Below are 26,849 nucleotides of genomic sequence, written 5' to 3'. Positions count from 1 at the left end.
AGAAGGTTGAACCAATGGCTTTTGTTACCGTTGAAGTGTAGGGCAAATCTTGTTTGCTCTGGTTTGTTCATGGTGGCGGCTTCCTGGGGCCCAGAGCAGTATCGGGACAGAAGGGTGGTACTGGGGGGGATGGCTGGTTAGCTCCCATTTCTCCCCATGGGGTCATGCCGAACAGATAGAGTCCTTCCTCCCACGACAGCCCTTCACAGATGTATCCTCCCGGGTCCTGTCCACTTGGGGTGGGACATTCTCAGTTCCTTTCATTGTTTCTGATGGGATGTGGGTTTGTCCCTTCCCATCCTGGTCCCTGTCGGCCCCGCCCCGTGTCCCACGGTGAGCGGTGAGCTGGGGCGGGGGGGCGGGGGGCAGCTCCAGGAGCAGGAGGCCGCCCTCCCCGTGAGCAGTTTCTCCCTGCCAGACGGCATTGCTTTCTTAGGACAGACGGATGGCGGCTGTCTCCGGGCAGGATGCAGGGAGCATCGTCTCGGCCGTCTTCGTGTGCTCAGGCTGCAGGAACAGAACTCTGCAGCTTGACAGAAGTTTGCTGCTCACGGTTCTGGAGCTGGGAGTCTGAGATCAGGGCGTCGCTGTGGCCGGGCTGTGGCGAGAGCCGCTTTCTGGTTGCAGATGGTGACTCCTCTGAGTCCTCACCTGGCGGAGAGCAGAGAGAGCTCTCTGGGGTCCACTGAAGGAGGACCCTGCTGACACCATCACATTGAGGGGCAGGACTTCAGCACGTGAATTTGGGGGAACGCAAGTTGGCAGTCAGTAGCAGGTGCCACACTGCCCCCAGCAAGGGCCAGAGTTCCCAGGAAATGTCAGGATCCTCCTCATTTCTGAGGCAGAAGGTTGTTCTGTGGGGGGAACCCCCGAGGCATTTTCACCGCTAACCTATTTTGTAGCTCTGCGTACCTTCCTGCAAGGATCCGTGGCGTAGCGAGACGTGGTGCGCTGGAGGGGCGCGGGGACCTGCCTTCTTGGAGCCTTTGGGCCCCGCCGGCCGGTAACCCCCGGCTGAGCTTCCCGTGCTGGACAGAGTGGCCTCCGTGCTGCTAAGGTGTTACTTATCTCAGCACATCCGGAACAATTACAGGCAGGGCCTTGACTGGCAAATCGGGAATGGCCTCTGTTGCCAGAGGAGTGGTTCAGAAACCTAGTAATGATAATGGCGCCTTGTGTGGCCAAGGTCATTCCCGTACATGAGGCTGAAGAGAGAGAATCCTGCCAGGGAGGCCGATCCGCATTGTCAGTCCCCGCCTGTCCCACATGGAGGGAGGCCGCCTCTCCCTGTGGCCTCTGCCCAGCGGCCTTGGCAGGCCAGGGTGGGTCTCTGCTGCTGGGGGCTGTGGGACCCACCTCCTTCCTCCCCTGCAGGTGGGGCACATGTGCACCTGGAGGCAAGGCCGCAGCAGTCACGGTGGGCTTCCCGGGGCGGAGGACGCAGGCTGCCCTCCAGAAAGGCACTTCATGTTCCATAGTTTCTTTTCTTTCTTTCTTTTTTTTTTTTTTTTTTTAACGTTTTACTTATTTTAGAGAGGACGGGGAGGGGCAGAGAGGGAGGGAGACACAGAATCCAAAGCAGGCTGTAGGCCCTAAGCTGTCAGCACAGAGCCCGACGTGGGGCTTGAACCCACGAACCGTGAGATCGTGACCTGAGCCAAAGTCGGTGGCTTAACTGACTGAGCCACCCAGGCACCAAGTCCTAGAGTTTTTAAAAAATTTTTTTTTTCAACGTTTATTTATTTTTGGGACAGAGAGAGACAGAGCATGAACGGGGGAGGGGCAGAGAGAGAGGGAGACACAGAGTCGGAAACAGGCTCCAGGCTCCAAGCCATCAGCCCAGAGCCCGACGCGGGGCTTGAACTCCCAGACCGCGAGATCGTGACCTGGCTGAAGTCGGACGCTTAACCGACTGCGCCACCCAGGCGCCCCTACCAAGTCCTAGAGTTTTAAAGGTAGAAGGCACCTTCGTGGATATTGGGACTTTGTCTCACTGATACACACAGAAGGTAAAGAGAGGTCCTCGGGGCTGAGCGAAGCAGGTTCATGGCCATCTGGCCAGCCGCGCCCCTGAATCCAGATACTCCGGTGACAGACGACAAGGAAAAGCGATAAAACTGAGGGCCAGGGTTCGGTGCGTCGTTAGGCGAGGGCCTCCGGACAGAGGTGCACGCTCCCGGGCACCACTGCCCCTCCTGGGCTGCCTGCCAGCCTGCCTTAATCAGCGTGGGGCCCGGAGCCTTCTGGAGCGGCCTGGCCGGTGTGGGCGCTGTCAGATGGAACGAGGTTGTGTTGACCAAGGACAGGGAGGGGTAGAGACAGAGCAGACTTGGCCTGACCAGTGGAGAGTGCCAACAGGAGAGGAAGGGAGGAGGCAGGTAGAGATGGTGAGGCCTTTCCCCCTGCCGTTCAGAGGAGGGCCGAGTGTCGGGGGCAGGTTAGGTGTGAGGCCCGGCTCCTGCTGCACAGAGCTCCTAGTCGGGCTGCGGGGGTGACACAGACACCCACGTGCATGCACGCGCAGGCGCCCGGAAAGGCATCTTTGGCTCTGGGTCCGCTGGACAGGACAGGACGGCAGACTCTCAGGCTGGAGACGGCTGTCGGTACTTGTAGGGAGTTCTGGGCTTTACAGACGTGCAGACGGGGAGGCAGCATCACTGTCGGTCCTGAGATCACGCAGGAAAGAAGGTTGCCTGGTGCTGGGGGCTCCCGTGTTCCTCAGGTCAGCGTGAGGCTGAGCAGGACTCACTCCTGGGGCCGTGAGCTTGCCGAGTTCAAAAGCAGGCGCTGGGGAGGTGGAGACCTGACCCTGGCCCCCCGTCACCTCCCTGCGGGTCCCTCACAACCTGGCCAGCCCAGGACCCAGACGGAGCACACCTTGCCTCCAGGCTACCACACCCCAGAATTACAAGGCACGAACAGCATACACCTTTCTCTTTCATGGGGTTCTGTGGCTTTAAAGACACAGACAGCGGGACGCCTGGGTGGCCCAGTCAGTTAAGCGTCCGACTTCGGCTCAGTTGTGATTTCGTGGTTCGTGAGTTCAAGCCCCGCATCGGGCTCTGTGCTGAGAGCTCAGAGTCTGGAGCCTGTTTTGGATTCTGTGTCTCCCTCTCTCTGCCCCTCCCCTGCTCGCGCTGGGTCTCTCTCTCTCTCTCAAAAATAAATAAACGTTAAAAAAATTAAAAATAAAAAAAATAAAAAATAAAGACACGGACAGTCTCTGCAAGATGGAGACACCGTGCTTGCCCTTGTTTTCACAGAGAGCTGACCTGAACAGCTGATCTCCCTAGAGCTGTCTTTTGCTCATCTCCAGGATTGCCACAGAAAGGGAGAAATCCCACATTTGGGTCTCAGGGACTTTGTCGTGTCACCCTGCTCTGGTGAATGAGGGTGCTCAGCATGGGGAAACACTGAGGCAGCTGACTAATGACTGTCACCTGGGGAGAACAGGCCCCCGGGTTTGCATAATTTCCCCAATATGTCAGGAAGTGGGCACCACAGAGGGACCTTAATAAGAGCAAAGAGCGAATGTGTCATGGTTCCTAATCTTTGCGAGTGTGAAAGTTCCTTTTATGGTCAAGAAAGCCTCCGTGGTCACAGTTTAGAAGTTGTGCATTTAGAATCGTGGCTTGAGAAGGTAACACAAGGACTAACAATAGTAACAGCAGCAAACACACAGAGTGCCTGCAAGGTGGCCACGGTTGTCTAAGTGCTGTGTGTGTGTGTGTGTGTGTGTGTGTGTGTGTGTGTGTGTGTGTGTGTTAATCCACCTAATCGTCACAGAAACCTATGAGGTGAGCACTGTTATTAATTTCATCTTACAGGTGCGGTACCTGAGGCACAGAGAGGTTAGGCAACTTTTCCAAAGTCACCCAGCTGATAATTAGTGGAGCCATGATTCAAGTCCAGGGGAGCCAGCGCGAGTCCACACTCTTCACCAGCTTTACATGTCTCTGTGCCGGAGACAGACACACAGCTGTGGCCTGTGGACAGTGGGATACCGGGCCTTAGTGAGAATGCATGAAGCAGGGCGTGTGTTTCAGCCTTCGAATGTTGCAAACACATCACAGCGGGTGAACAAAGAAGTTGCACAAAGGTAGGGAAGGTGGTGACATGTTCAGATGAAGTGAAAAACCAGGCAAGAAGGTACTATGTATTTGTTATATGGGATACGTGTTATTTTGTGGACACATACGTATTTATTTATATGCGATGTGTTATTTGGGAATACCTACGTACATAGTAAGAGTATAAGCTCTCCTGGGTAGAGTAATGCTAGATTCAGAAAGCAAAGATCTGTGCAGAGGAGGGAGGGGTCAGAGTGGGGGAGAGAGATGCTGGGAGCCTCGTGTTTATCTTTTTGATTTATTAAAAATAAAACAGACCCGGAGCAAACCTTGCAGGTCGTAACAGGTGGCCTGACCTGCGTGGTGGGTACATGAGTATTGGCTGTGTTACCTCTTTGGGTATACGTGACATACTCTGTGATGAAGCTTGAACAGCCTCAAGTTTGCGAAGTTTTCAAACGAACGTGCCTACATACATTTAAAAGTAGTGCGTGTGTGAGCGAGAGAGACCTCCTGGTTTCTTCCGACCTCAGCCTGCGTGGTGCACACAGCGTCAGCCCCACTCCGTTCCTGCGGGACTCTCCCAGGGACCACGGCACTGAGGATCCGGGGTGCAGCTGGGGCGGTGGGGTCTGGAGACTGTTATGGGTGGGAAAGTTGGGGGGTGTCCGCCCTGCGTGTTCATTTCCAAGCGGCAGAGCTTCCGGGGATATGGAGCCCCGGAGACACAGGTCGTGTTTGGTGGGGGTTCATCAGGCGGGATGTCTGCATGCGACTGAATCAAGTGCACGTTTGGAAGTTCAGTCGGTCGTCGCAGACAGTTCCTCTGGGGCCAGAGAGCTTTTGTTTAGTTTCGCTGAATGCACAAGGGAGACCGTCCTACACGCAAAGAGTAGCGTGGGGAGTTTCTGCCAGAAGCAGCCAACGTGACATTAGGAAAAATGATTGTAAGGCAGCAAATGCCAACTTGAGTCAGTAGGAGGAAAAATAGGCAGGAGTTCAAAAGGTCGAGCGGGGTGGGTGAGAGGGTCAGGGACTGTAATTTACCAGGGGAAGGAGGCAGAGGTCAGCAGCCGCTCTCGAGCCTTTCTGCTTCTGTCCAAGCAAGTACGTCATCTATAGCCCTCCTGCGTCATCTGAAAGGTGATGCAAAGGGCCTGGGGTTACCAAGGGGACCTTGGAGGGCCCACAGTGGGGGGGGGGGTGGTCACATTCTGCCCCAGCCACAGGGCCCAACTGGGGGACAGCTTCCAGCTTCACCCCATGTCTACCTGGAACTGGGTCTTAAATCAGAATCTGAGGAGGCAGGTTTGCGCAGTGACTCCTGCAACCCCAGATGACATCTTGGGAAAGTCCGCTAGCTTTCCTCCCGTGGGCACCCGTTCTGGGCAGGACTTTCTACAGTGGTGAGAATGATGCTGAGCCCGTGGGGCGTCTGCGATGGGAAACACTGTATTTCTGTGATGGAGCAGCCACCTTCCAGGGCAGCAGCTGTGTGCTCCTGCCCTACCCTGTCCTCCCAGCCCTCACCGCCATGGGGCCCCCCTGAAAACCCTGGTGTTTTCACCGACTGTGTAGACACCAAAGGGATGTCGGGAAAAGAGACCTGACCCCTTCGTTCACCCTTCTCATTCCCCAAGAGGCAGCTGGGGCTCTCCCTTCATCAGAGCTCCAGCCAGACCTCACAGTCCCCCGGGGCCACCACCCCCTGCTGTCCCTGTGACACCCTGCGGCCCCTCCTTCCTGTCTCAGTTTCCCTGCCATGGGCCTCCCTCTGAGGGTCCCCTCCACCACCCCCCATCATCTAGCCTCTCTCTCACACCTCCTGTCTCCAGGCCCCTCTCCCTGGGGCCTGTCCCCTCCCCAGGCCCCTCTCCCGTGGCCTGTCCCCTCCCCAGGCCCCTGTCTTGGCCTGCTGCTCGCTTCCTTCCTGCTCCTGCGCTTGGGTGGGGACACAACCCGCTCCACACGGCCACCGCCCTGTGAGATTTACAACACTGTTACCACTCCCAAGGAGACCCCTGTAGCCTGAAGCTCCCTGTGTCTCCCCAGATGCCCAGACCTGGGTCACCAATTACCTGCCTTCTGCCTTGGATTTGCCTTCACTTTCACCTCCCCTCTCAAACCCCCGGCGGGCCCTTTGCTTCTCGTCCCCCTGCTGCCCCCACCCCGATTCTCATCATCCCTGCTGCCCCCCCCCCCGCCCCCTGAAAGCACCGCTCCCATGTCCATTTCCCCCACTGAACACCTTCTGTGATGTCCCACCCGGGGACACACGTGCCTTCCTGCCCACGGGCTGCTGCTTCCCAACCCTGCCGCTGTGCCACTGCCATCCCGGAGCCGTAAGGTGCCCCCCTCGGCCGTCCTCCTCTCCTCACGTCATCTCAGGTCTGCTCCTGCCTCCTCGTGCCACATCCTGCCTCCTCATAGCCACTTACATTCCCTCACACCCCCTCACACCTCCCTATACTTCCCTACACCCGTTCACACCCCCTCAAATCACTCATGCCTCTCCACACCTCTGCCCTCCTCACATCACCGGCATGTCTGTGTCTGGTTATGAGTTTCTGGAGGTCAGGGACCAACTTTTCTCTATCTTACAGTCCTTGAGTCCAGATTCCGTGCGCCATGACAGGTGACCTGATGTGAACACCATCAATCTGAAAGTGGGACACGGATTTTTGTCTGGTCTCAGATTTTCCTTAGCTATTCACACAGTCCCTGACTTCCTCCTCTCTGATTTTATGGGTCTGGTTTTGTACTGAGCAGGCAGGGCCTCTGTCGTCAGGAGCACCGTAAAACAGGCAAGGATAATTAATCTTTGTGTGCCTGCCCTTCAGGAGCTGTCTCCTCTCCCGACCGAGTTCCTGCCGAGGTCAGCGGGAGCTAGCAGTGGACTGGAGGAGATGGGCAGCCTGATAAGGGATCCCTGGCGGGCCAGAGAGCAGGGATTACCCAGAATGCTTAGCTCCACTTCTGGGCACTAACCAACCTTTAATGACGTCTCTTGGAGCACAGATTGGATTAGGGGTGAGTGGAAGAGTTTGGATTTATTTTGCTGGAAATTTGGTCCAGACATTTATGCACTTTTCATTAATGGAGGCAAAAACTGTGCTGTAAAAAATATACACGTATGTGTATTTATATGTACATGCGTGTTTGTATGTGTGTGTACTTGTGTGTGGGGAGTATACAATAACAATGTATATATTGTGCTTTAAAATGGCAGGAATTTAAATACAGCTTTAAGGAACTTGACTTTTGGAGGATTAACTTGAAGGATAAAGGAAGATGTTCTCAGCACGGCTCGACTAGATTCAATTGCATTCGAGGCATACACTCATCACAAATTGTCAGCAGCGGGTTGAGTTTTTACAAATCATGGACAAGCCTTGTATTTTGATGTGGTTATCACCTTGGCTTTGAGTTTAGAGAGGATCAGATGATTTACGATCAGATTGTGCCTTTCCCTGGTGATGACCTTGTCCCTCCGGGCAAGGCGGGAGTTTGAGTTTTGTGGGGTTTCCCCCTCTTTTATTGCACAAGTCATCCCGTGGTCCCTCAGGGTGGGTTCCGTGGTCCCTCAGGGTGGGCCCCCTGGTCCCTCAGGGTGGAACCCCTCACCCACGGGCCCCCCATGCTCAGCGCACTCCTTGGCTGCTGTCTGTGTTTAAGGGGGAAAAGTCTGAGTATCATTTAAAAGTTATCCTTCCTTCTTGTTTGTTGCAACTATTATTATTGCCATCATTACTCTTACTAAGGCCGCAGTGAACAGTCCATGCTTAGTGCCGAACTCTTTTCCCGAACTCTTTCATTCTCATTCAGAAGACCTTACGTGGCCAAGTAAGTTTGGAAAACGGTTGCCTACCGTATGTTTTGCTCAAAGATTTACAGCAGATCGGAGTCTTTTCCAGACTCTGGGAAGTTCCTGCAGGGAAAAACTGTTTAGCCTAGCAGTTCCTAAATGTGTTTGATCCCATGACATTTATTTCCCTAACACTGATGAATTCTCAGTTCTGTGGGAACACCTTGAGAAGCTGTGCCTCCGAGGAAATTTCTTAGAAGCGGAACTGTTGGAGCAAAGCATGTGATTGCTTATGAGGCTTGCATCCTGGACCGAGTTTTTGATGGTCGCGGCTGGGCACGCCGCCCTTCACCACGCTCCGAGAGGGGTGTTCTGGGGTCCAGGCTGGCCTCGGAGGCAGTCCCCCCGCACCTGACTCTGTGCAGTCTACGAACGTATGCAGGCGAGCTACAGAGGCAGGGGGCTGTGGGATGTTGAGAAACGTCTGTTTGGTTTGTAAAGAAGGTGGGCAGGTGGGCAGGTGGGGACTCCTTCCGCGCATCCAGCCTGAAGACCCAGCGCTGGCTGGTGGCGGGAGCAGCAGGGAGCCCTGTTCGCCTGAGTTGACCCTGATCCACGCAGACTCCCTCCTGTTGTCTCTGAGCCACCAGGAGCTGCTGCAAGGACCAGAGGGGGCAGTACTCCGGGCGAGACAAGAGGAGGCCGAGGTGCCCACCGCTGGAGCCCATGGCTTGCATGTCGGCTCCCTGCGCTCAGACCCGCTGAGGCCAGAGCCTCTTTCTGGTCTGCGTCCCATCTTGTCTCCTCTGGGTGTCTCCCCTCCAGCTGTAGGCCTATTGAGGGCACTTGGCACGGAGCCGAGTCCACAGGATGCGACCACCTAGTCGTGCCCCGTCCGGGGGACGCTATCCCATGGAGTGCCCTTGGGCCATGCCCGGGAGCACCGGAATAGGCCTGGTGTGTACGAGTAAACTGAGTCACTCAGGCCGAAGTTACCTGCCGCTGACCAAGTCCCACTAAGTGCGGCACAACGTTAAAAATATTTGCACATTGACTTGACAAGGTCAGGCACTTTTTCAAAATATTGTAGTTTCGGGACACCTGGGTGGCTCAGTTGGTTCAGGGTCCAAGTTTGTGAGTTTGAGCCTGGCATCAGCCTCTGCTCTGACAGTGGAGAGCCTGCTTGAGATTCTCTCTCTCCTTCTCTCTCTGCCTCTCCCCTGCTCATTCTCTCTCTCTCTCTCAAAATAAGTAAATAGACTTCATTAAAAAAATACTGTGGTTTTTTCCACACTTTGATATCTATGAATTCTTAATTTTTATTATTATTATATTTTTAGATGTTTATTTATTTTTGAGAGAGAGAGCATGCGCAGGGGACAGGCAGAGAGAGAGGGAGACAGAGAATCTGAAGCAGGCTCCAGGCTTGAGCTGTCAGCACAAAGCCCGACGCGGGGCTCGAACTCACAAGCCATGAGATCATGACCTGAGCCGAAGTCAGACGCTTAACCGACTGAGCCACCCAGGCGCCCCTGAAAATGCGTTTTATTTTTTATTTATTTATTATTTTTTTTTTATATTTATTTTTATTTTTGGGACAGAGAGAGACAGAGCATGAACGGGGGAGGGGCAGAGAGAGAGGGAGACACAGAATCAGAAACAGGCTCCAGGCTCTGAGCCATCATCAGCCCAGAGCCCGACGCGGGGCTCGAACTCCCGGACCGCGAGATCGTGACCTGGCTGAAGTTGGACGCTTAACCAACTGCGCCACCCAGGCGCCCCTGAAAATGCGTTTTAAAAGGAGGGTTGGTAGTTCTGCTGATTGTAAAACCTGTGGGAATAGGTGTGGTCCCTCCTCCCCCAGATACAGAGTCTGTGCCTGAGGGTCCCCATTGGCAGCCTGTTATTGGAGACTTGAGGGAGGGCAGCAGTGTATATGTCTGGGGAGCTGTCCATGGACCCTGAGCATCCCCTGATCTTTGTTCTTTGCATCATACCTCTCAGTGTCGTGTGATTATCGTGGTGGCCTCTTCCAGTGTGTTTTAAATTAACGATTGCAGAGCTATTCAAGAGTAGCGCTTTTTCTCATGAGGTGGTCCTTGGACTAGCTGGATCAGAATCACCTGGGGTCGGGAATGTATTAAAATGCGGATTCCTGGGCCCCTCCCCAGACCCACCAGGTTGGCACCTCTAAGGGTGGGGCTGTGGGATTTGCATCCTTAACAAGTTCCCTGGGTGATTTTTTTTTTCTTTTAATTGAAATATAGTTGACACACAATGTTACGTTAGTTTTCCAGAGTACAACATAGTGATTCGACAAGTCTGTACATTACTCCGGGCTCCCCATGGTGAGCATAGTGACCGTCCCCATACCACGCTATTACCTTATTTACTGTCTTCCCTATGCTGTGCTTTTCATCTCTGTAACTTACTAAGTTTATAACTGGGAGCTTATACTTCTGAATATCCCCTTCACCTATTTTGCCCATCCCCCCCACCCCAGTTCTCTGCATGTAAGAGTCTGCTTGTCTGTTGTTTTGCTTTTTCAGATTCCACGTCTGTATGAAATCACACGGTGTTGGTCTTTCTCTTTTCTCTGACCTATTTCACTTAGCATAGGACCCTATAGGTCCATCCATGTTGTCGCAAATGGCAAGATTTTATGCTTTTTTATGGTCAAGAAATATTCCATCGCGTATGCATACCACTTCTTCTTCATCCGTTCATCTGTCCGTGGGCATTTAGGTTGCTTCTGTATCTTGGCTATTGGAAATAATCCTGCAGTACTCATAGGGGTGCGTGTTATCTTTTCAGAGTAGTATTTTTGTTTTCTTTGGGTAAATACTCAGTAGTGGAATTAGTGGATTGTATGATACTTTTTCTAATGTTTTGGAGGATTTCTGTACTGTTTTCCATAGTGGTGGAGAGAGGGGATTAACTGCTGAAGGCCCTCAGAAGAAGGCCTTTTAGAAGGCTCCCAGAGGGAAATTGCATACGTGTCCTGGGAACTGGCCCTTAGAGCCATCACGGAGGCTCCGTTGTGACATCTGCATCCGCAGACTTGGCCAGGCACTTGGGATCCACCGAGGAATTTCCTGGGATTACTTTCAGATATCCCTCTTGCAAACGGATTTCTCACTGCGTCTTCCTCAGACCCGGGGGTTCGGGGTGGGGGGGGGGGCGCCAATATTTAACCTCTGTGTGACCTCTCAGATCCCAGAGCTGCCCCCGCACCCCCCCCAACCATGCCCACCCCGTTCTCCCTTTGCCCCTCCTTCACTCTTTCCAGCTCTGGCAACGTATCTGCCCCTTAGATATTTTCAGGAGCTGAGCCAAATCCACGAGAAGTCCCAAGTACGAAGAGAGCTGCGAAGCTGGAGAGCGTGTTTGGGAGCTCGGTGCAGAGGGGCTCGCTCGGTAGCGGGGAATGCGGGGCTTCCCATACTCCCCATCCACGGCAAGGTCATCCCTGGAGAAGGGTCGCCCCTCCTCTACTCTCCCATACCCTCCCTTCTCCCAGAGTCACCCCCGCCCAGCAAACACCAGGGGTCCAGGAGAGCCAGGGCATGAGCTCCTGTGCTGCAGTGTCCTAGCCCCGCGCGGTCCCTGGGACTCGCCCGAGCTTGTCCCCGAAGCCCCTGCGCGCATGCGCACTACGTGTCGTGGCCGTGTCGCGGCTGGGCTGAAGGGAGCCGCCGCCTGCTTTCTCTGCTCATCGCCTCTCAGAGTCTCTGCCAGGCCGGCCGCTGCACCCTGCATGGACGCATTAGCAATTGTGCAGGACGCAAAAGCTGTGGCGAATTCCCAACACGTGACCTTTCTCCTATAGATAATGGTGGTTTGATGCTTCTAGAGACCAGGGACATTGACAAAGTGGGCTGCAAAGTGTGAGGCCTGGATGCGTGGATGCTTATGTTCAAACAGCATGAATTTGGTGCCAGTGAAAATTCTAATAAAGGGGTAAGGGTAGGCTGTTTATCTCTGGTGGGAGTATGGGCTCAAATATGAATCTTTATTAAATTTTTTTAATGTTTATTTATTTTTTAGAGAGAGAGAGAGAATGCGAGTGGGTTGGGGCAGAGAGAGAGGGAGGCACAGAGTCCGAAGCAGGCTCCAGGCACAGAGCTTGATGTGGGGCTCGAACTCATGAGCTGTGAGATCATGACCTGAGCCGAAGTTGGCCGCTCAACCAACTGAGCCACCCAGGTGCCCTTCAAATATGAATCTTATCATAAGAGAAACACCTTGGCACTGGTAGACCAGTAATACCTTTACATTTTCTCCCCTTTTTACCATTTTCATCATTAAAAAAAAATTTTTTTTTAAGTTTTATTTACTTTTGAGAGAGAGAGAGAACAAGGTTGGGGGCAGAGAGAGAACCCCCAGCAGGCTCCATACTGTCAGCATGGAGCCCGTTGCAGGGCTTGAACTCACCAACTATGAGATCATGACCTGAATCAAAACAAAAAGTCAGATGCTTAACTGACTGAGCCACCCAGGTGTCCCTCCACCCCCATTTTCACCATTTTTAAATACCTTGGTCTTGAAAATTGTATGGGTGGCTTAAAAAATCTTTAGCTTAACAAACATTCTCACAAAGCAGATCTGTCCATTTCAGAAGCTGTGCCCTGGCACCTGGGTATAAAGGGAAAGGGGCGTTGAAGCGATGATGTTGGTTTGTTGGTGTTGTCAACGTATCGCATCCCCAACCCGCCATGTTGTTCTGTCTTGCAGGTGATTTTCAAAGCCAAGTCAAAATATTCTCCAGAATTACTCAAATACCGGTAAGTACCCCGGGGGCATTTCCATCCGCGTCCAGCAAATACGTTTTTGACTAATTAGTACTCAGCGAGGCACCCTGAGGCAGAAATGTAGTCCTCGTCCTTGAGAACCAAACACTCTGTAAAGAGGTCCTTAACACAAAAACTCACAGAATCAGGCAAAGCGGTGGTTGTTCAGGAGCAGGAGCAGGAGCAGTCTCTGCCTCGGGCTCTGTGCACTGTGAGAGTCACGGGAATTTTGTGGAAGAAGTCAGTCTGTGCGGAGCTGAGAGGAGAGGCTCATAATCTGGAAGGAAATGCCTTAAATCACATGCCACGTTTATGTGAAGAGGTCGAGAGGCATGTTTTTCTGTGGAGAGGGCTCATGGGTTTCCCAAAATTTTCAGAGAGGTCTGTGACCCCAACACCCTCCACCCCAACAGCAAAGAACCAGTGGCTTAAAGAATGTGAGACTTGGTCAGGGGGAAAGGGAGACCAGGCATTCGGAAGGGGTGAGGCCAGCATACGGTGTTCTGATGTCCTTGCCCGGGAGGGCCCCACTGCCATGGGCGGACGTTTCTGAAAAGGCGACTTTGGCCAGTTACCTCCTTGAATCAGAATGAGAATGTATTTCCTTTGTTCCTTGAGAAGTGTGTAAAAATGTGTGCCTGTTATGTTTTACGTAAATATATAATTTGAAATGTATAAATGCTTTCTGTTTAAAATTCCAAAGATGTACTTTTATTCAGATGTAATTGACATACAATGTCGTATTAGTTTCAGGTGTACCACAGAATGATTTGATATTGGTCTATGTGTATTGCAAAATGATCGCCTCAGTAAGTCTAGTTAACCTGCATTACCATCCATGGTTACAAAAATTGTTGTTTCTTGTGATGAGCACTTTTAAGGTCATGGAAGTGCATATTTTGATCTCCCATTTTATATCGAAGGAAACGGAAATTGAGGAAGTGATAGGACAGTACTCAGATCAAGAGACAAGTCTTGGCCACGTTTCTTTTTTTTCACCTCATCTTGATGTCTTTGTTCACTGCTTTGTGCATGTTTCTACCAGACTACTCAACTGGGATTTTAGGGTCCACCATGAAATAATGTTATTATTATAATATAATAATAATAATAAATATTATATAATAGTAAATGTAATATATGATTGATATAATATAATATAATATAATATAATATAATATAATATAATATAATATAATAATATTATTATAATAAAGAGAACCATTTAAAGGAGCAGTTCCCAAGTTAACTTCTCTGGAAGCAAAGTACCTGGCCTTTCCTCCGCACCCATAATCTCTGCCTCCATCCTCTTGACTCTGGAAATGTAGATCAGCTTTGGGGACTGGGGAGCCAAGAATGGGTGAAGATTGGGGTGGAGGAAGAATGTTCTGATTGGATCACGGAGCTGGTCTTGTCTTGGAAGCAGTTGGTTGAGCCTGGGGTAGTAAGGTGTCTTCTCGAAGTGAAATCCCAAAGCACTGGTCAGAAAATTTTCAACCTGAGCACTTGGGGGATGGGATTCCTTTCGGTGAGAAGATGAGTGTGTGGGGACTGTACTTGATTCTGGAACCAAAGTGCAGCCAGTAGAATAGGCTGTTTCTAGTGGGAAGGGATTTGCAGAAATGAAGGGAGGAGACCCGGAGAAACCCGGCTGGATGTGATGCTTGGGCTGGAGAAGGCATAAGAAGCCAGGAGGGGTAAGGTTTCAGTGGGAGAAGCCTGTTAACTCCGGTCTAATAATAAATCCTCAGAGTTATTCGTGTTTATCTCTTCTATCTCCTCTGCTTGATTCCCCATTTCCTTAAGCCAGATGCCCCTGCAGACATTTCAGGCCATGATTTATCCCTTGAGATGCTTTGATACATTGGCTTGTAAATAGACTGGCTTTTCTAATTGAATCATGACTCGTTTGAAATGGAACAGTAGCCCTTAGTCTAGAACTGGTTGCAACTCCTCACCCCAAGCTACTCCCATAGCAGTTCGATGTTGTTGTTGTTTTTTAAGCTTATTTATTTACTTTGAGAGAGAGAGGGAGGAGGGAGGGGCAGAGAGAGGAAGAGAGTGAGAGAATCCCAAGCAAGCACTGTCAGTGCAGAGCCCGATGCAGGGCTCGAACCTACGGGGCTGGGTGCTCGAGAATGCTTTGACTTTAAGCCTTTTAAACTGTTTTCCCTCCATCTTTGATTTTTTTGTTGTTGTTGGTAAGTAAAAATGTAATGAGCCAGGCTTTGCTTTTCCGGTTCTGTAAGGAATCTAAGATCTAAGAAGAGAAATGGAAACGACGCTTTCTAATCCGTTAGCACCATCCCCTCCCCGAAGGAGGTAGCCAAGGTAGCAAAGTTCTGTCGTGTTGCATTAGCTGGCACTTCTGTCCCCAGGCCCGTGTGGGCAGGACTCTAGGAGCCACCTCAAAGGCTCACCGTCTCTGCGCTTGGGGACTAGCCAGAAGCCGATCCCTCTGGGCTCATGAGCAAAGTCGTCTTCCCAGATGCAGGGCCCCACTGATTTTCTTCTCCTTTGGCCTTTTTTTCTCATCATAGGCTGTTTATCCTGACCCTATGGTTTGAATTGAAAGGCAGTAATTCTGGGGGAGAGTGTACATTGTTGCCATGGAAACACACATTTGCCCTAGGATCTGTTCTGCACCCCTGCCCACCATCTAAATCTCTTTTCTGCAGAGCTGCAGACCCAGGAGGAAAAGTGAAGTTTTGTAAGGTTTTTTTTTTTTTTTTTTTGTAAAAAATGATAAAATAGAAAAAGATTGAAAGTTTGGAATGTGGACCTGTGGAAAGAAAGAAACCAAATCTACTGAGCTCCCCCACTCTCCTCCCCACATAACCCCCCTCCAGCCCTGAGGAAACACAGTGATGTTTTCCATCATAGGTTTTCGTATACATTTCCCAGGACGAAGTTGTTTTACCACGTTGACGATTTAGCTGACTTTTACCTTAATGTTGGAGTAAAAGTACTTTTTCCATATTGTTTCACGTCTCACATCACAGCTTATTGAAGACAAAAACAGGCTTCGGTGCATCTGGGTGGCTCAGTCGGTTAAGCATCGGACTTCGGCCCAAGTCATGATGTCACAGTTTGTGGGTTTGAGCCCTGCACGGGGCTCTGTTCTCTCAGCACAGAGCCTGCTTCATATGCGCGCGCGCTCTCTCTCTTTCTCTCTCTCTCTCTCTCTCTCTCTCTCTCTCTCTCTCTCTCTCTCTCTCTATCTCTCTCTGCCTCTCCCCACCCCCGTCTCAAAAATAAATAAACATTAAAAAAAGAAAAAAGACAATAACAGGTTTCTGTTTGGCAGGTGGTCTTAGAAGCACTCAGAGCAGGCCGGGATAGAAATTACGGGGCAGGAAGGTTTTAGGCAGAAAGATCAGCTTGGGTAAAGACAGGGGGAGATGGGGACATCTGTGGGCTTCACGACAACACACAGACTGGCTTAATTAGGATGTGGGGCACCCACCGATTGACCTGGCTCCGTAGACTGGGAGTGTGGCGGAGTAGAGGGTTTAGGGTGGGGTTTAAGGTGAGGGTCAATCTGGACACCAGCACGTTGGTTCTAGACAGAAGGCATGGGACCATGTGGTTGGTGAGGACGGGGAGGGGGGCACACCGGGGAGCAGGAATAAAGAATCTGTTGACCTTGACAGCTGAGTAAACCGGGGTTGTAATCAAGGAAGATCTTTATAGTTTAGGAGTCTGCAAAAAAAATGGTGGTGCCTTTCATAGAAACAGGAAAAGAGAGAAGTGTTGGAGGAGGACCGTCGGGAATTAGGCTTGGACACGGTCTGAGGCGACAGGGTGGCAGCTGTTTGGAATGTGGGTCTGGTCGTAGGATGGGGCAGTGGCTCAGGACAAGATCTTTATGAACCTGGTCGTACAGAAGCTGTAAGAGTGAACGTATTTCCCAGGGAACGGGGGGTAGAGGAGAGAGCCAAGGATGTCATCACTTTGAGGGAGGAAGGGGAGGAAGAGGAACCAGGGGCTATCCAAGGGGCAGGCTCAGACAGGGGAACGTGAGGCAGGTGAGGGCTGTGGAGTGATGGACAAGGGAGCACCAGGAAGGTGGGGCAAGATGGCGGCCAAGAGTTGACACCTTTGGGTTTGCTGCGTGGGTCATGGGGGCCTGGGAGAACGTGGGGTCAGCAGGGGAGGACCTGCGGAGGAAGGAATGACAGGAAGAGGTAAAGACTTTGTGGGCAATAGGAGAGGCTGGGGTGAGACCTTGAGGCTCCGTGGGGTGAGGACAGAGGAGAAACCAGAAGGCGCAGGACCCGCTGGATTCCCACAGTAGCTCTTTGAGGCAGAATAGGAATCCTCATCTCTGTCTCGCGGATAAGGACACGCAGCCCAGAGTGGCCCAGAGACTCGCCTGACGTCTCAGCTCCATGTGTCGCCCACACCCTTCTTCTCTGGGTCACGCCAGGCAGGTGAGGGCAGGGCAGGGTGATGGAAAGGAGGGAGGGTGTGGCGGAGGCTTGGTTGCAAACCCAAGGTGGAAACGTGTGGCAGGGAGGCACCCCATACCAGCTGCCCTGGGTGCCACACGGTCAGTGTTGAGTTATGTCTGGCTTCCTCACCCTTTACTTACACTCTCTTTCTCCCTCTGCCCCTCCCTCCTTGGGTCCCGTCAGCGCCATGAGGTCTGGAGCTGGGACTACGATCCGGGATTCTGGGTCCCGGTCTGTAACAGCTTTTGAAGACACCGGTGTCATTCTGTAGCTCCCAGACCACTTTGAGCCGACGGTTTCCATCTTTTGGATTTCCAAATGTAGTCCAGTTAGACCAGTCTGGTTTTGAGCCAAGCAGGTCTGTTCCTTGTTTGCATATCTGCCGAAGGAAGCGAAGGGTACGGGCAGTCTTGAAGATAAGCGTGAGGCTGCTGATTTGGGTTCTAGTAAATTCGAGAAGTCTTTCTGTAGACCTTGCACCAGTCACCCAGGACATGAGGAGATCTGGGAAACTACAAGGTAAAACTGGCAGCGACCTAGACCTTTTGCGTCCGTTCAGCCTCGGGCAAGATGCTTGGGCAGATTTGCATCACCACAGAATACTGCCTCAGTAGTGAGTGTTTCCGGGTCAATGTGAGCACCACCCAGACTCCCCCCTCCATCCGTGACTTTTTTGGGGGGTACAGCCTTGTATACACACACACTTAGTCCTCGGCAACACCCTGCAAAGCAGGTGTTATTTAGTCTGCGTTCAGATGACGAAGCTAAGGCTCCCACGGGATGGTTTTGCCCAGGGTCACCGAGCGCAGCCTTGTGGGTGCCCCCCTGAGACCCTCCTCTGACCTGGAGCCCACGCGCTTCACTCTCAGCGTGTCCTCGTGAGGAGTGAGCGCTCAGCGGGGGCTTCAGTCCAGACGTGCGCTGTCCCACCCAGTCCGCATGGCCTCCCGGATGCAGGGAAGGGTGGCTCCGAGGGCACCTTCCTGAGGGCACAACATGTAGAGCGGGAGACACAGAATCGGAAACAGGCTCCAGGCTCTGAGCTGTCAGCCCAGAGCCCGATGCGGGGCTCGAACTCACTGACCGCGAGATCGTGACCTGAGCCGAAGTCGGCCGCTTAACCGACTGAGCCAGCCAGGCGCCCCTTTTATCTGTAACTTGAATCGTGGAACAGCCACCTCCGAAATCTGCCCTCGTAGGTGTTGGGTAACTCTGGTACGTTCTGCTTCTGGCAGCCAACCAGAAAGTACCGCGGTCTCCTTCTGGATGGATCCAGAACGTGCATCCAGCGTGCAGGCAGCGTCTGACATTTCTCACCGGTCCCTTCCAGGTTACCCCTCTACCTGGCCTCACTCTTCATCAGCCTCGTTTTCCTGTTGGTGAATTTAACCTGTGCGGTGTTGGTGAAGACGGGAAACTGGGAGAGGAAGGTCATTGTCTCCGTGCGTGTGGCCATTAATGACACTCTCTTTGTGCTGTGTGCCGTCTCGCTCTCCATCTGTCTCTACAAAATCTCGAAGATGTCCTTAGCCAACATTTACTTGGAGTCTAAGGTAGGTGGAATGACGGTCAAGATCCCCTCAGTAAACTTATTCCGAAAATAGTTTCCTGGTTGCAAACAGACAACTCAACAAATACCTTTCACACCTGCCCTAGAAATGATTAGCCGTGCCGTGGTTGCCAAAACACAGAGCTGTGTAGTTCGTGAACTTTGTACGCAAGGAGGGTTCCATTCGAGCTGGCTCAATGGAACCAAGAGTGCAGAATTACTGGCAGAGAGGTCATCTCTGGCTTATAGATACAGTGTTTAAAGGACGTGGCAGGATTGACCGTGCTGATAATATTCGTAGAAACACACACCCGGTGACCCCTGTGCTCCAGGCACTTTTATAGAAGATAAGCGTTCTACACGGGGAAGCTAATGTAATCCTCACAAATCCCTGGGGGGAGGTATTATCCCCACTTCATGGACCGGGGGACCAGGGCGCAGAGGTCAGTAGCTCGCCCTGGGTTGCACACTCAGTGGATGCTCAGCTCAACTTGGGACCCGGCAGGCTGGCCCCGGGGTCTGTCAGGTGCGATTCACGCTCCCCTCGGGACCGGCCTGCATGTCAGGGGATGGTGGACATCCCAGTGTGGACAGCGCCCCCTGGGGTTCAGAACAACGTCTCTCTCCTGCTGATTGGTCAGGGATGGAGGCAGATGCTATGAGAGGGAGGCTCCTGGCCCCTTCTCTCGCTTTGCTGCTGTATGGCACACCCTCGAGTCTCTGTTTTCTCCTTCCTTTCCCTGGAATTAGAAAGGACAGGGGCGCCCGGGGGGCTCAGACCGTTAAGCTCAGACCATCTGACTTCAGCTCGGGTCATGATCTCATGGTTCATGAGTTCGAGCCCCACGTCAGGCTCTGTGCCAACGGCTCGGAGCCTGGAGCCTGCTTTGGTTCTGTGTCTCCCTCTATCTGCCCCTCCCCCATTCACGCTCTGTCCCTGTCTCTCAAAAATGAATATTAAAAAAAAAGTGGGGGGTGGATATGCTCCTGGGGTTGTGGTGCCCAGGTGCCCCTGAGCGGCTTGATCCCAAGTTTCCCTTTGTCAAGAAGCTCAGTGAAGTGTGGAGGCCGGGGAGCGGCCCCAGCACACCAGTCACTTGACCTCTCTGGACCTTGGCTTTTCTCATTTGTAACATGGTTGAGTGACTTCCGTAGCTCCCTTGCTTCTCACCTTCCGCGACCGTGTCCTGCGGCAGACCCCCTTGGCTGCCTTCTGTGCCCCGAGGCCCAGCTGGCTGCGGTAAATGTTCGGTCTGCAGACCGTGAGGCAGCTCTGTCTCCACAGTGTCGTGTCTTTAGCAGTGACCAGTAGATTAAAATCTGTGCCTCTGACTTCAGAAATACAGAGCCGTGGGGCACCTGGGTGGCTCAGTCGGTTAAGCGTCCAACTTCGGCTCAGGTCATGATCTCACGGTCCGTGGGTTCGAGCCCCGCGTCGGGCTCTATGCTGACAGCTCAGCCTGTTTCAGATTCTGTGTCTCCCTCTCTCTGACCCTCCCCTGTTCATGCTCTGTCTCTCTCTGTCTCAAAAATAAATAAACATTAAAAAAATTAAAAAAAAAAAAAAAAGAAATACAGAGCCATCACCAGGCATCCTGTGAGTGGCTGACCTCTTGCAAAATCCCAAAAGACTTTGGTACAACCAGAATATGTTGTACCCACCAGAATAGTTCCCACTTATAAGTTCTCTCCCTCCATGCTTTACCTGTGGGTTCTCTCTCTCTCTCTCAAAATAAGTAAACATTAAAAAAAATTTTTTTTACAGAAAAAAAACCCACAAAAATCAGAATTGTGGTTTTTATAGGAAGGGTTAAATTTCAGACTGCCAAAGACCATTTAGGTCACCCCTGTGGCGAACAAGCTAATAACCTACTACGGACAAAATAAAATACTATCTCATTAACTAGTGACTTCCAAATACAAATCTCAAAAATCGATTTCAGTTTTTTGGTTATGTTTGTCAACTGTGTGTTTCTAGCTGGCACCCATTGACTGTAAATCGATAGCTTCCTAAATTGGGGCACAAATCACCAATTTCCGTGTAATTCCAAGTCCAGAGTGACACTGCGACTCCAGTGCTTCCGGCTTAGAAGATTCTGGACTTTGAGGCAGCGCTCCCTGCCCAGAGCCACCATCAGCGGGATCGCACTCTCCCAGCTACCATCCTGCTGAGATGGGCTCTCCCTGGGCCACAGGCTGTGCACTGGGCTCATAAGTCAGGGGTCGTCTTGGAAATTGAACAACATAAGCCACTTGACTTTGCGTTAGGCAAATGGCCCATATTTAAGGCATCTCCAAATAGACTTCCAGATTTTGAAGCATCTATATGAAGATAATCTGAAATTCGCAGAGGGGAGGGGCACCTGGGTGGCTCAGTCGGTGAAGCGGCCGACTTCGGCTCAGGTCATGATCTTGCGTTTGTGGGTTCGGGCCTCTCGTCAGGCTCTGTGCTGACAGCTCAGAGCGTGGAACCTGTTTCGGATTCTGCGTCTCCCTCTCTCTCTGCCCCTCCCCTGTTCATGCTCTGTCTCTCTCGCTCTCTCTCAAAAATACATTAAAAAATATTTTTTTTAATTAAAAATTTTTAGGGGGGATGTGGGATGAAATGAAGCTTGGGCTTGGGTCTAATGTCTGAGGGTGGAGGCTTTGATGGGGCTCGCGGGCACCATAGCGCATGCCTCTGAGGCATTAGGCTGAACACAGGCCGGGTTCCGGGAGGAGGCCGGTGTCCCGGACCCGGATCGGGCGCAGCCCTCATGGCTCCCGCTCTTCCAGGGCTCCTCCGTGTGTCAAGTGACCGCCATCGGAGTGACCGTCATCCTCCTCTACGCCTCCCGGGCCTGCTACAACCTGTTCATCCTCTCGTTTTCTCAGAGCAAGAACGTCCATTCCTTTGATTACGACTGGTACAATGTATCAGACCAGGTCAGTGGGCGCCGGCGATCTGTCACCTGAACGGCGACTCTTTGCTTCGCAGCATCCCATGTGGCAGAGAGGTATAAGCTCCTTGCTTCTGCGGCTAACTAGCTGGGTGACCTTGCCGGTCGCTAACCTGTGTGGTATCTGCATCCTCATCTATAAAATGGGATCATAGTACCTGCCTTGTTCCAGCTCACATTTCTGAGAGAACTAGGGTATATATGTGCACACACACACACACACAGACACGCGCACACAGACATGCAGGCACACACATGCATCCACTTCTCCTTTCTCCTTTCTGGGGCTCTTGTCAAGCAGTACTTAAAAAAAATTTTAAGTGCTTCCATATAAATGTGAGATGGTTTCCTTAAAGGGTGAAATTTGCCAAGGGAAAACAGAGTGTATGCAGGTTTCAGAAAATACATAAAACCATGACTTAAAAAAAAAAATGGAGCCTGTAAACAACAACGTTTGAGGAACTCGAGACAAAAATGACTGGGGTATTAAGGTGTTAGTAAAAGCTCCTTTTAGCAGTTGTCTCCATCTGCTATTCTTCTCATTTAATACATCCTAGAAGCTCATAAATTATAAAGCCACAAACAAAGGTAGCGACGTATCATTTGGGATTCTTGTCCAAATGAGAAAGACTGAGCGTAAGTCATCCCCTCATTTGGGAAATAGCGACGCTTTGTCCTCAGCCGTGGACCGGGTGCTGGGGACACAAACGTTCAGACTCCCTCCCTGCCTGGGGGAGCGACTTATGTCCACTGAGGAGAACACACACACAGGCCATTACAAGAGAGAAACCGAACTTCTGTTTTATGACAGGAGTCTACTGGATTGAATTGCAAAAGCCCTTAACTTTTCCTGGAAAAATACTGAATATTCACCCATATACAGACGCACTTCTAAAAATCCCAGCAGTGCTCAGAACCTGGGCCGGATAAGACCCTGGAGGAAGGCACTAAATGACCACAACAAACATGTGAGGACAAAGGGAAATTCAGGACAGGCACATGGAAGGTGTCATAATTAGAAAAGATTAAAACAGCCACCACCACCCAAACCAATACCACACGTGCAGGATGGTAGAAAGTTGAGCACTGCTGAAGGTGCGCCCTGTTTTGAGAAAATCAAACATAAAACAATATAAACTTTGGGGCACTTGGGTGGCTCAGTCGGTTAAGCGTCCAGCTCTTGGTTTCAGCTCAGGTCATGATCTCACAGTTTGTGGGTTTGAGCCCCACATCGGGCTCTGTGCTGACAGCGTGGAGCCTGCTTGGGGTTCTCTGTCTCCCTCTCTCTCTGTCCCACTCCTCTCTGTCTCAAAATAAGTAAATATTCTTCAAATACACACACACACACACACACACACACACACACACACACACACACACAAACTTTAAGCAATAATAAATTAGAGACTTACTCGTAAGACAAAGGATCTCATGAAGTAAAATATACATAAAAATTACAATTGTAACCATTTTTAAGTGTACAGATCACTGGCATTAAGCACATTCTCATTGTTGGGCAACCATCACCGCCTTCTGTCTCCAGAACTTGCTCATCTTCCCAAACTGAAACTTCATATCCATTAAACAACAGAGATTAGGTTTTAACAAAATGATTATTTCAATTTTTCTTTCAGTTAAGGGCTTCTGGTGATAACAAATTTAAAATACCACGACCTTGAAAGTCCTGTTGTTTTTTTTAGGGGGATGGTTGTTCACGAGTAGCTAGACCTGTGGGTTCCAACTGAGAGAATCTAGGAGCAAATCTAGCAGGTGGCCACAAGCTGCCCGCTATTCGTGTAGAATGAATAGAAGGGACAGCGTACTGCCGAGATGTAGCAGAGATGGGACTGGAGATGCAAAGCTCGAGAGGGATCCTTCCGAGAGTGGCATGGTTAGTGCTGCTTACTGTACTTCGAATCCCACGTAATGGTGAAGGCAGAAGGATCGAGTTGAGGTGATTGGCCAGCTGTGGCCCGATTTTGGCACACTGTCTAGGTTTGAGATGCTGGCCTCTCTGGTGGAGTTGCCCAGACACGACCATGTGTGCTTCTCACAGGCCCTGTGCCCTGCAGGAAGGGAGGGACGACGCACCAGGCCCATTCAGCTGTCTCACTGGTCTGGACAAACGTCCTGGACTCTGAACAGTTGTTTCCAGACAACCTAGCCTGCGCAATTGATGGGTTGGGGCTCCTGGGTGGCTCAGTTGGTTGAGCATCCGACTCTTGATTTTGGCTTGGGTCACAGTCCTGGGGTTATGGAGCCCATAGGGGATTCTCCCCCTCTCTCTCTCTGCCCCTCTCCCCTGCTTAAAAAATTCACGTGTTTGTCCTAGGGATGAGACAAAGGGTCATGGTTACATGCCGCTCTTAAAAATTGGGGAGGGGGTGACATAATGGCTCATTATTTGATTGTTGAAGGAAAGAAAATCAAATTCAGGAGACTTAATTAGGATATGAGGAAGATTTTGGAGGCTGGAGGAGTAAAACATCAGAGACGGGCAGTTTCTGTCCTGGATTCTCTTGAAGGTGATAATTGTCTCTCCTGTGTGGCTGAAATATGCCCCCACCTGAGGTCTGGACCATTAGTCCTGCCTGATTTCAGCACGCACGTCGTAGCATTAGAATTAGTCTCTGTTCACGTTAGGAAGAATCCGATCAGACTTCTTTCCTCCGCCCTCAGTCTGGTGACTCCATTTCCTCTCTTTTCTGCAGGCGGATCTGAAAAACCAGCTGGGGGATGCCGGATATGTGGTGTTTGGAGTGGTTCTTTTCGTGTGGGAGCTCTTACCCACCACCTTGGTCGTCTACTTCTTCCGAGTTAGAAACCCTACAAAGGACCTTGTGAGTAGACCATTTGATGTTTGCACAAAAGATCTGCCTCTAGTCGCAAAACACGCAATCAGGTTTTCTTCTCAGATTTTCAGCGGCGTGCCTCTTCTGTCCCGTCGTGTTATAAAAACTTCCCATGTCTGTCTGTGACTGTCTTTTTGCGTAACTCTTGTCAAGGCGAATTCATTCTTCAGCTAATGCTTTTAGTTGTATCTCCGGCCTTGAGCGAGCGATCAGCTGTTTTTCCTAAAGCAACAACAGTGTCATTAGTATCTTAGCCTGGCCTTGGGGCGAACCCCATCTATACGCTTTGATTCTAGCAAAAGGGAAATAGAAAATGGGGCTCCGGTTCCTCACCCCGTGTTATGCCGGAGGCGCGGTGATACGGAAACACCGTGAGGAGTGCTGACCCCACTGTCCCAGTTTGGTCCCATTTCTGCTCAGCCAGCTTCGTGTAAATGTCTTTATGAGGACGGGACAGAAGGTGCACGACTTCCTAGAGTGAGGAAACTCCTGGGAGTGTTGGCTTCGTGAATTATTCCAGCCACTCTAACCAGCCCTGGAATTTTGAGTCGCTGATCTATGAAACCCGTGGAAAAGTAGAGTGAGTGGGTCTTGGCCGATGTGAGCCAAGCGTGGGCGGTAAAGAAAGCAGCGATCCGATAACCAGCCCCCCGTGTTTTCCCCGCGGCACAGCCTGACCGAGGCCCCCGCAGACCAGGCGTGGGCAGTGTTTTTTAGACCTCGGGATCCGTTTCCTCCCCTTGCATGATTTTTTAGGAAGCCGCCCTGCACTTCATCTGACCTTTACTGGACTTGGGAACAGCCAGAGGCGTCTGTAACGGTCAGATCCTAAACACTTTGGGGTCACCGGCGAAGAGACAGGACCGGACGGGCAGGCAGCGGATTCCAGGCCGGGAGTGCAGCTGCATTGCTTTCTCTCCTTTCCTGAAGTCTTCTGGGCGCCTTGCTTGCCTGACTGAGGGATAGGGCGGGGTCTCTTAATCACACTCCCGTGCCCAGCGAGGCCTCACCCAGGCATCATGTGCCTTTTTGTCACTTCCCTGTGTTTCAGGGACTTCAGAACAGGGCTCCCTAAGCCCAAGGCAGCCTGAAGGAGAGAGTAGGTGTCCAAATTTAACGAGAGAAAGGCTAACGTGATAGTGTTCAAGGTACTATTTTCTTAAATGAATGCGGAATAATGTCTCAATTTGTACTCTCAGATCTCATTGTCCAGGGAAATAGGTCACCTTTTTTTTTTTTTTAATGTTTATTTATTTTTGAGACAGAGACAGAGCATGAATGAGGGAGGGTCAGAGAGAGAGAGAGAGACACAGAATCTGAAGCAGGCTCCAGGCTCCGAGCTGTCAGCACAGAGCCCGACGCGGGGCTCGAACTCACGGACTGTGAGATCATGACCTGAGCCGAAGTCGGCCGCTTAAACGACTGAGCAACCCAGGCCCCCCTAGGTCACCCTTAACATACTCTGTGTAGCTGGAGTTACTTGGTTGTAGTCCCTTGAATAGCTCTGCTGTTGAGGGCATTTTCTAGAGCAGTGGTTCTTAAACTTTTCAGTCTCAGGATACTTTACACGGATTCTTTTTTTTTTTTTTTTTACTGCTCTGTAACTGACATATCAATATTTCAGGGGTACAGTGTAATGGTTTGATATCTGCATATATTGCAAAATGATCACTGTTAGTCCAGCTGACGTCCATCACTGTGTAGTTACAGGGTTTTTTTTTCTTGTGATGAGAACTTTCGAGGTCCATGCTCTGAACTACTTTCAAATATGCAGTCTACTATTAGTAACTGTGGGCCCCGTGCTGTGCGTGACATCCCCAGGACCTACTTCATCACTGGAAGTTTGTACCTTTTGGCCCCCTTCGCCCATTTTGCCCACCCCCCATCCTCCACCTCAGGCCAGCACCCGTCTGATCTTTACATCCATGTGGGTTTTCTTGGTTTACTTTTAGAGTCCACCTAGGTGAGATCTTACGGTATTTATCATTTTCTGTCTGACTTATTTCACTTAGCATAACACCCTCAAGGTTTATCCATGTTGTTGCAGGTGGCAAGATTTTGTTCTTTTTCTTGGTTGAGTAATACTCCAGCGCATATAGCTTTTCCTTAGCTTTTCATCCATTGATGAACTTTTAGGTGGTTTCCATGTCCTGGCTATTGTTAATAATGCTACAGTGAACACGAGGGTGCATGTGTCTTTTCAAGTTAATGTTTTTATTTTCTTCATATAAACAGGTAGAAGTGGAATTATGGGATTGTAGGGTAGTTCAATTTTAATTTTTTGAGGAACCTCCGTACTGTTTTGCACAGCTGCACCAGTTTGCATTCCCACCAGGAGTGTACAAGGATTTCCTTTTCTTCACATCCTAGCCAATACTTGTTACTTTTTG

The 26,849-nt window shown here is 51.0% G+C and overlaps 1 protein-coding gene and 1 long non-coding RNA gene across 5 annotated transcripts in view; one reads left to right on the top strand and one right to left on the bottom strand.

The window, feature by feature from the left end:
• Positions 1–26,849, top strand: part of GPR137B (G protein-coupled receptor 137B) — a 63,644-nt gene that overhangs the window by 9,608 nt on the left and 27,187 nt on the right. For 3 of the 4 annotated variants that reach the window (XM_019814287.3, XM_003993898.5, XM_019814290.3), the window contains exons 2-5: positions 12,610–12,659; positions 18,450–18,672; positions 21,444–21,593; positions 24,319–24,447. In XM_019814287.3, coding sequence (XP_019669846.2) covers positions 12,610–12,659; positions 18,450–18,672; positions 21,444–21,593; positions 24,319–24,447 — 552 coding nt within the window. Of the gene's footprint in view, positions 1–12,609; positions 12,660–18,449; positions 18,673–21,443; positions 21,594–24,318; positions 24,448–25,510; positions 25,640–26,849 lie in introns of those variants that run through there. The other variant, XM_045039908.1, reaches the window with a different exon arrangement.
• LOC123380741 lies at positions 23,020–25,512 on the bottom strand. Its single transcript, XR_006586864.1, has 2 exons — positions 25,241–25,512; positions 23,020–24,681 (listed from the first exon to the last, which is right to left on the bottom strand). It is a non-coding gene; the product is annotated as an uncharacterized LOC123380741 (long non-coding RNA).

This window comes from Felis catus, chromosome D2, assembly GCF_018350175.1.
Source record: "Felis catus isolate Fca126 chromosome D2, F.catus_Fca126_mat1.0, whole genome shotgun sequence".
Classification (NCBI taxonomy): domain Eukaryota; kingdom Metazoa; phylum Chordata; class Mammalia; order Carnivora; family Felidae; genus Felis; species Felis catus.
Note: the sequence above shows the minus strand (reverse complement) of the source record. Positions and strands in the feature narration are given on the sequence as shown.